This window comes from Anastrepha obliqua, chromosome 2 (assembly GCF_027943255.1).
Source record: "Anastrepha obliqua isolate idAnaObli1 chromosome 2, idAnaObli1_1.0, whole genome shotgun sequence".
Lineage (NCBI taxonomy): Eukaryota > Metazoa > Arthropoda > Insecta > Diptera > Tephritidae > Anastrepha > Anastrepha obliqua.
Genome location: NC_072893.1, coordinates 30726599 through 30736825, shown reverse-complemented (window position 1 = coordinate 30736825; position 10227 = coordinate 30726599). Strand labels below are relative to the sequence as shown.

At 36.6% G+C, this 10227-nt stretch overlaps 1 protein-coding gene across 3 annotated transcripts in view; it reads right to left on the bottom strand.

The window, feature by feature from the left end:
- Positions 1-9013: 9013 nt before the first annotated feature.
- Positions 9014-10227, bottom strand: part of LOC129237090 (midnolin homolog) — a 90410-nt gene continuing 89196 nt past the window's right edge. For all 3 annotated transcript variants that reach the window (XM_054871506.1, XM_054871505.1, XM_054871507.1), the window contains exon 5: positions 9014-10171. In XM_054871506.1, coding sequence (XP_054727481.1) covers positions 9560-10171 — 612 coding nt within the window. In that variant the 3' untranslated portion in view covers positions 9014-9559. The remainder of the gene's footprint in view (positions 10172-10227) is intronic.

Genomic DNA, 10227 nt, shown 5'->3' with positions numbered 1-10227 from the left:
TGTTTGTGGTATTTAGGACCTGTCATTTAAACTAGGAAAGGTACGCATTTCAATAACATTTAATAACAATTCAGATAATTATCAAGGGAAATTTCGCGTACACGTGAAACTAGAGATTTTATGCGGTACTGCCACATACTCAGTTTTTAATTTTTTCATTTTCTCATCAGTTCAATTTTCAAAGGGCTTTAAAGGTACAAAGGACAAAATTAAAAAAATATATATATATAATTTTAAAATCTCTTGCCTACTTAATATGGATTTGGGAATGGAAATAACTTTCTCGTTTACTTTTCTTCAGTACAAATATGTATGTGCAAAAAATAGAAATGAAAAAAATGTATCCCTAAAAATCATTGAAATTTCCTAATGAATTACTTTGGAAAAATACACGGTAAAAGTAAATACGCATATATACGTCGTAATTTTTTTCCTTGTTCACTCCTCTCGGGAGCCTCGACAAGACTCAGTCTTACGTTGGTTTCGTTAATCTACACATATTCTTTTTCTGACAGGGTAGGTGATTAGCCTGCCGTTACCAGTCCTAAGTAGTGGGAGAGCCCACCTTTCGTTGCTTAAGAACAACGTCTTCTTACTGCTTGGAGCGCCATCTGTGTCTCACATTTTTCTGGCGAAGGATCGCACAAATGGTTGAGGACTTCGCTAAATTTCGTGTGTCTGCGCTATTACCGCGGTCGCCCACTTCCTCTTACTGGCGCCACTGATGCAATGTGTAACTGTTTGTTTTAGCTTGATTTAGCAGCCACACTGCACATAATGCGCTAACTATTGTCTGGGAGTAAGGATGGAACGTCGTAATACATACCCCAAACTTCGTTTTTCTTGTTGTTGTACAACATTTTTTTTTGTTTTCGCACTTTTATTTAAATGGCAAGATGAAAATCCACAAAACGCCGGGGTATTCCACCATCTGTGAGATCAAATTGTATTTTGTTGTAAAACTGTACTCGTCTGTACTGTTATTATGTTAGCTTCTTGTTTTCTATAATTTCTATCGGTCTTGTATTTTTAAATTATGTTGAATCCTTTTTGCCTTGAATCATCACCATCCGTTGCCGAGCATAAGGCCAAAGTAAAATGTTTCCATTTTGTACGATTCCCGGATATATTTTCCACTTGCTGCCAGATCATTGTTTTTTTCACGGCTTTGTATTCCCCTTCGACGCAGCGTCGCCAAGAGCCCCTAGCTCTGCCTCTTCTGCGCTGTCCTTGGGGGTTCCAATCCAGCGCTTGTCTGCTGATTTCATTACCACCTTTCCGTAGGATATGGCCAATCCATCTCCATTTGCATTCTCTTATTTCGCGTCGATGCGATTCGGTGTTAGATATCGAGTTGTCTGGCCACCAGACACGTAGAATGCGTCTCAAGCAGCGGTTCACGAACAATTGGAGCTTTGTCTTGAATCGGTGGTTTTATATTTCTTTTTAGAGTCTTTCGTTTTCATTTGTTAATTAAATTTCGTTTGATTTTGCGTCTGTTTTTATGTTGTCTTGGAAGCAGTAATTTCAGCTCAGCGGAGTTTTCCCGACCCGATAGGTCTACGCGACCTTCTAATAGAAAGAGAAGCCATTATTCCTCCTATAAAATTAAGTATACGCAATGTAGACCTCCGTTACGTTTTCCCCTTTGAAATTTTAAAATCCTTTAACAATTTAATTGATAAGAAAACGAAAAACTGAGTATGCAGGATTATTATATAAAAACTATAGTTTCGGTAGGTAGGTGAAATGGTTCAAGTACCAGTCTGGCACTCCCCTCTGACACTCAAACGCCATTCTGATACCATTATGAGACCTCCAACAGGCAGATATCTACAACCAGCTTGAGCTGCTGATGTAATAAACTTTCTGAGTCCTTCGTATATTGTACTGAGGCCAAAGGGTTTTTGAAATAGCACATGAAGAAATGAAGCTCTATCTTTTCTGAGCTTTCCTGAGAAATAATTTGTGCAGTTCCCTTTTAACAACTGTCCGGGAAATGCCAATGACCGAGTAGGAAATCGCTGAGACTAATTCAGCCATCAAGCTCTTCAGAAATTTCATTTCCCTCTATGTTCCTATGTACTCTATGTTCCTATGTACTTCCAGATCAGAGAAATGTTACCTACACACCCAAGAGATTTGATCTCTTCCTTACAGGAGTTTACTAATTTCGTTCTGCACCATGACGTCGTCAGAGCCTTGATCGCGGCTTGACTATCTATAGTTTCACGTGCATGCGAAATTTTTTTCTGGATAATAAAAAAGTTGAATTTTGTTGCACGATTTAATAGATGCGACAGTGTTTTGCATAGTTTAAAAGGTGCTTAGGCCAAATATCACTCTTTTTGACGCTGATTATAGTTCGCTTCTTGTTATTATAGCACAAATAGAGGCCCCTTTTCTACCAGAGGCCCTCAGACAACGGCAGTTGTTGAGTGGTTTTAGGAAGCTTTTTCATGTCATTCGAAATTTTTGCCATTGCCTGGCGACGAAAAAGACAACTGTTTGAGAAAAAATATTTATGTTAAATGCCAGAGGTAGAAACCGAGTCTAGAACCTGCTGGCGCATGATACGCCAATCACTTTTACAAGTTTTAGCAGGGCTAGTTTAGTCTGTAGCAGCTTAAACTCCTACCTATCCAGAATCGACCCCGACATACTTGCTAAACATATGTCCGGCATGTGTAGGCACCCCGCACGACACTAACCACCCTTTCACATGCCCCATGAAACCCACTCATCTAACACCCCTCTCCCTCTGGACCCAACCTGTCGAAACTGCAAGTTTCCTGGGCCTACCATTAGATGAGCTAGACGAAGACGGCCGGTGATTACACTACACTAACAGGGCAAAGTTAACCTACAACCACAACAACAACAACCTGCCTAAGACAGACAGATAATTAATATAAGTAAGTTTTTCTTGTTTCTTTAAACTTAAAATATCTAAAAATTTAGAAAAATATATTGGGACTAAAAAATAAAAAAATAAAAAAATATTAGGTGCGTACACTTCTGTTAGGTCTTGGGCGGAGCTCCTCCTCCTGTTTGTGAAGAGCGTGTATCTTGATGTTATTCCACAAATGACTGTGGATCCCAGTTTTAAGCTGACTTCGAACGGCAAAATGGTTTTTATGAGAAGCTTTCTTATGGCAGAAATAGGGCTTCTTCGAGCTTCAATCATAACCGCAGTGTTGCATGATTTGAGAAAGTAATATATCACGTTCGATATAAAATTCTGGCAACATTATCAAAAGCATCACGTTCGAAGTGCCAAAAATTCGGCAAAGGCTGCGCGGGAATACAAATAAATCGGCATCAAACATTTTTTGTTTGCCGAACATCAGAAAAGTGTCAGTTAAGGACGAGAGGTATTGGAATGCGCAGTAAAGAAAATAAATACTTTGAAGGTTATAAAAACTAAGGCTTCATTTAACACAAGAAGAATTTTTCATAAAATCAATAAATAATTATAAACCAACTGCTATCACTGCTAATGTTGAAATGCCTGAGTGAATTCCTTATTGCACGGATTTCGCTTTCACTTGACAAAGTAACACCGTTGTTGTTGTTGCAGCAGCATAAACATTCCCCATACATATATGGGGAATGCTGCTGAAGTGACAGTCCTTGGCCGGATATAAATCCGGGTCGCTCCGGTAACGTAGAACCGACTGTCGTGGCGTCATCTTCCGCCTTATCAGATTCAAAGTAATATTCCTCAGAACTGTCACTCTCTAACGTATCATCTCTAGATCGCTTAGCCTTCGTGTGTAGGAAAAAATATAGAAAAAGCCTACTGGTTCCTCTGGCAGTGACACTGAGAGACTGAATCGAAGAACTGAAATTCGTTCTGATTCCACTGTAGTCTCACATCGTAAGTGTACATTAGAAGGAAGATAAGACTTCATCACTAAGGGTCCATAATGTCTTTGAATGAAAACGTGACTCTTTTACTATACCTTTGCGTATCTTATCGCTCAGAACGACAGACGTGGCGAGTCTTGCAGCTACGAACTAATTTGGGCGGCTATATGCCGACACGCGTCCGGAACGGTAGAGCGGCTTGGGCGGCTATATGCCGACACGACCCAAAGGGTTAAAACCTATTGTGACCAGCATTAATAATTATTGGGTTTAGCTTTGCTGTGTTAGAATTGAAATACTAAATAATAAAAAAAAAACAACATCTAGGCGTGTTTTTTGGTAGACTCTTTAGTACTTCGATACCAGTGCCAGTCTCGTTATTTAATATTTAATAACCCTTCTTAGAAAGGGTGGTGGTGGTGAAATTGGTGCTTTTACAGATATTAACATTAAACATAAAAACTTTCAAGCGCCGGGAGAAGACAATATAACAGCTGAGCTCCTAAAAAACGCAAGCACTAGTTTCATTGAAAGAATGCATCACCTGACCACATTGATCTGGAACAATGAAACACTGCCAGGCGACTGGAACACAGCAATAATACTCCCCATTCACAAGAAAGGTGATAAATTAAACTGCAAAAACTATCGCGGGATTTCCCTACTCAACACAACGTATAAAATCTTTACAAGAATTGATAACAAAATACTTATAGGCCACTCGGAAAGAGTACTTCCAAAGTATCAATGCGGATTTCGACCTGGAAGGTCAACAATAGACCAAATTTTTTCTCTCCAACAGTCCATGGAGAAATGTTTTGAGCATAACATTGGGCTGCACATGCTGTTTGTTGATTTCAAGCAAGCTTTCGATAGCATTAACAGAAGGGCTATCCCCACAATATTTCATAAATGCAAAATCCCAGACAAACTAACCAGAATAGTGATGATGATTCTGAAAGAAACTGTATCCAAAGTAATGATACAAGACAAAAAATCCGACCACTTCAGAATTAAAACTGGAGTAAGACAAGGGGATACGTTCTCATCAACAATCTTCAACCTAATGCTATGCTGTGCCATCGATGAAGTAACTAAGTGACGCAAAAAGGACTGGACATATTTTAAACAGAACTACCCAATTATTCGCATACGCAGATGACATAGCAATTGTCAGCAAAAATATCCACGCCCTAACCAAAACCTTCGCTGATGTTGAAATTGCTGCTAGTAAAATTAGACGAAGATAAGACGAAATATAATATATGATGATGTCCAGACAAAATAAACCAAAGCCTGATGGCAAACTGAAAATAGGCGATTTTTCTTTTGAAATTGTTGAATCCTTTACCTATTTAGGCTTCAAACTGAGTAGAGACAATTCAATGAGCCTCACCATCGCATCGATGACAGAATTCTAGCAGCGAACAGATCGTTTGCGTCGTTAATGAAACTCTTCAAATCAAAACTACTAAGCAGACAATGCAAATTGACTCTGTATAAAACCATCATTAGACCAGTATTATGCTATGCTAAGCTGAATCGTGGACGCTAATTGAAGCAGATAAAACAAAACTGCAAGCCTTCGAACGAAAAGTACTCAGAAGAATTTTCGGAGCAATGAAAGATCACGGCGAGTGGCGGATAAGATGGAATGACGAGCTAGATCAACTGATAAAGAGCGAAAATGTTATACGTTTCTCATCAAAGCGCAGCGGTTAAGATGGCTGGGTCACATTACAAGAATGGACGGTACGAGGGCGCAGAAGAAAATCGTAGAAGCCAGAGTGTTCAATACTAGAGCAAGAGGAAGGCGGAGAACAAGATGGACCGACGAACTAGAGAACGACATCAAGAATCTTAGTATAACGAACTAGAAAAAAGTCGCAAGCGTTCGAGATGTATGGAGGTCCCACGTGCAGCAGGCCAAAGCTCACAAAGAGCTGTAGAGCCAAAAGATGATGATGAACCCTTCTTTTTCTTTTAGATTAGAGTAGTGAACATAAATTAACGAGTCCATTTTGAAATTCGACAGTTTTTCTATTGGCGCTGTAATCGTCTGCGTGTTTTTTTTCGCAATATAATACGAAAATGTACTGCAATATTGCCATAAAAAATTCTCACAGAAATTCGCACTATTGTGGGGACAATCGCATATTATTTTTAAATAAAACTATTTTGCTTTCTTTTTTTCTTCAAACTAAATATACCATTTCACTAAGTTTTATTTTTAATTACATAAATTTTAGTTTAGCATACACACATTTATACTTTACTAACGAAAATTTAACATAAATTGCAAATTAAATTAACTAAATTGCAATTCAAAGCCAATGATTTGCAATGGAAAGGCGGCAAAGGTAGGTAGCAAATATACACAAACACATAGAATAAAGATGTGACAAAACAAGAAAATACAAAATAATTGTCCAGATTACTTCACTAATATATAAACTTTGACACATAGCGATTGATTTTTTTTTTTTTTTCTAGCTGTAATAGCAAAACGAATAATGTTAGAAATATAACAGGTAGGTTTAACAATAAAAGTAGTGGCTAGAGAACATTAAAAAACTATATATATATACATATGTATTTATGTGTATTCACGTGTGTAACTTTTAAAATAATATATAATAATTGGTCTTCAAAAAAAGCCCACTCTACTAATATAATCAAACAGTTTTAAGCGCAACATATTCATGTATTAATATGCAAAATATAATTAAGCATTATTTGTAAGACGAATAAGTAGGTAGTTATCGACACTTTGATTATTTTAGTTTTTCTTTAACATAAAATTCATTATGAATTAGTAAGTGTACATACTAAATTGTATACTAAAACAAAAATATAATTAAAATAACTGATATACCACATTTTCCAAAATTGGCTTGCCAGGGAAATGATGAAGAAGAAGTAACTAACATTTTTTTACTTGTGCAAAGAAAAAAAAAACACACACACAAATTAAGCATAAACGAACAGTTGTTGTACACAGATACGGCAATGATTGCGCGCAATCGTCATTAAGGAGGGCTTCTTATCAGTCGGCTTCAAAAAATCGATTTTTGTTTTTTACTGCAATCGATAGATATATTATAGGAGAATATGCCCTCAAAATTTTATAGCGGAATTCGAAGTCATTTCGGAGTTACAGGCCTATGTACCGGCCCTCGTGTGAGTATACTGTTTACCTTCGGAAAACTTTGCTACACGTTTTCTCAAAACCATGTTTTTGAAAATGGCGTGTAAGATTTAAAAAAAAAAAAAAACGACGAAAGTTATTGTTGAGTCCAATTTAGTATTAGTTTGAAATACTTTAATGTTTTTCAACTCTTGTTATTCCTTATAATTTTCTGTGAAAATAAGCAGGTTTTGTTTGAAATAATTGTGTATATACAGGGAATAGTTTGTAATAAATTGTGTGAGAAAAATTGTAATTTCGAAACTGAACCAGCAGACTTTCTTATTGAATTGGATACAGGACTTTTCCCGCAATATTTTTAAGCCCGCAACATATTTAGGATTCTCCCCGCATCAGTTATCGTTTCAAACCTATAATCTATACAAAGATAATTAAAATGCGCAACTAATAAACTAAAAAATCATTTTTTAATGTTATTTAACACCTTTTTTGAAAAAAAAGCGAAAAAAGCACTTTTTTTCAATAATTAATTGTGTGTTCATTTTTTCAAAATTTGTATACAAGCGGAGTCTATTATATGCGGTAAAGCCTTCTTAATAAGGCAATATTTTTCTTTTGTGTTACGACCGCAATCTTACACGCCGTTTTACTAGCGCGCAACAAGAAGCTGTGCGAGATCCCTCATATGTCCGCCATTTTGTTTTTTTATTTATGTTAAAAAATTGTTTATTACTCTTCAATCATGCCTTCAAATCAATGTAGAAGATTATTGCTGTGTGTCGCTGTTTTTGCCTCGAAAACAAATTGAGAAAAACACCTTTTTTTGAAACCACTGATAAGAGGCCCCCCTTAAATACCAAACGCTAATTTAGTTATGTATGTATAAATATGTAATTTGTGAGCACATTCAACTCAAACACAGACTTTTCAGAAGTTCGAATAGTTCTGAAACGGCTACAGTTTTGTGAAATTTTTTGTTTAGTTTAGAGTTCACTTACGCAAATAAGACACCGCGCGCGCACAAAATGTCTGAGCGTCTAAATACAAATTACAAAAATCAAAACGCGATTGGCACAAATCAAAATTTGTTACGTTTACAATTTTTCTTATTATGTACTACTTTTCCAGTGGATTTTACAAAAACAATATTTAGCGTTGGCCGGATTTTGAGGTCCATTGCCGAAAATACAAAATTTCTTGCGCTGCATAGCGGAAATAGTTAACGCTTTTACATGAAAAACCAACAAATATAATATTTCAGATAAAAGTGCAGAAAGTGCGATGACTCCGTTTGGTGACTTGTTTTTTTTTTGTTTTTTGTTTTTGTAAATATAAAATTGTATTGAATGCAACTGGGCAAAGTTACGTGAGTAGGGAAACAATTTATTTATTTATTTTTGCAAGCCAAAGTGTAAATTTTTCTTTTACGTTATTGCGTCTAAGCCAGGAAGAAAATTGATGGCGCAGCCAAAAACTTAGTTTGCAAATTTTACTGTCAGCCACCACTAGCATTTACGTATATATGGTCAATGATTGTCACTCCAGCAGAATTCGCGAAGAATATTGAGGAGTAATTTATGCTGTGGTACAACAACAACCACTTATAGCGTATATTTTTAAGTTATGATATAAATAAATACGTAGAATTGCGTGTTAGATTTTTAATTATTTTCCATGCAAATGCCAATGCATTTCCAATCATCCGGAATATTGCATTCGATTCCTAAACTTTGCAATTTTTCTGAGCTGCGCCATTCTGAAGCAGCCATAAATTTGGTAGGTCAGACAGTTAGTTAGTTATAAGTTACATTTACACTGTCCAAGTTTTTTTTTTCAGCAATCATGTGAATAAATTTTTTTATTAAAAATTTAGCATTAATTTGTTTTATATATTAGTTAATAAGTGATGTGCAGACAATTTTCTTTTACAATTTTGCAATTAACTAAACAATTTTTTCTAGTTCTTAAGTCCGTTTTTGAATTTCGCAAATTATGTGTTTTTTTTTCTTCAATTTTGTCTACATTTCCAATTTTCACTACTTATAAAGTAAAAACCACTAAATTAACATTTTAATTTAACACTAAAGAAACATTTTTCGTTTTAACTTGAAACTCATTTGCACAGATGACCTATGTTATTGTAAATGATGCTTTTGTTTTTGTTTTAGTTTTTGTAAGATTTTTTACTATTACATATGTATATATAAATTCAGTTTAGTGTTTTTTCTGCCATCGCTCATCATCTATGTTTTTTTTTTCTTTTTTTCTTTTCTTTTTTCAATATTTGTAGGCATTAAATTGTTTTTCTATTACTGCAAATGATTTACTCAAAAATGACGAGGATTATTTTGCAAAAATTTTCCCTATTGAATAAACTAATAAATGCTACAAGTTAGGATAAGTAATTGGTTGTAGATATTCCATGATGCCGCGCACACCGGCGCTACACTTTTTATTGCTTACTCTCAATCTATCAAAGTTTGTGAGCAGCTGCTGCTGAGTGGCGTCGTCTCTTTGTTGTATGTTTCTGCTATCGCATATTTAAGCTGCTGTGTCCACCTCCTCCACAATATGATTTGGCGATACTTCACTTGGCGTGGTTGTGTTGTTGCTATTGCTGGCCAACTGCTGTGTGCTTGTTGTGCTCAACGTGGATGGTACAGTCGTAGACATTGCAGTCGAGGTGCTATTTGCGCACACCGCAACGGTAGTTGTAGCTATTGCCGCCTTGGTGGATGAACCGGCCATACGTGCGCCATAGGGAGCACCCTTCAATTTGCGCGCCTCACGACGTTGCTTGCTCTGCAGCATTACCTGTCGCAGCTGATCGATTTTTGATTTCATTTTCGAGTTCTCCAATTCGGTTGCACATTTTTGACACATTTCTTCATGTTCCCGTTCGCCAGTCTCGCTATTGTTGCGCCAACGACAACTGCAGACGGAGCGTTCATCGGCGTGATTGCTGCCGCCAGTGGTGGCGGTGCCGTCTTTACAACAGCCGTTGCTGTTTCGGGTAGATGAGGTTTTGCTGCCGGCATAGTGACCATTGCATTCGCCGTAAGCGCAGGCGTTATTGCTGCCGTGTTGCTGTTGTGATTTTACACATTTCACGCATGACTGTGAGTGCTGGTGATTATGATGCTTACCGGCGAGCTGCAAGTAAAAAGGGAAACAAATTTAATATACAACGATAAATCGATGTATGTATG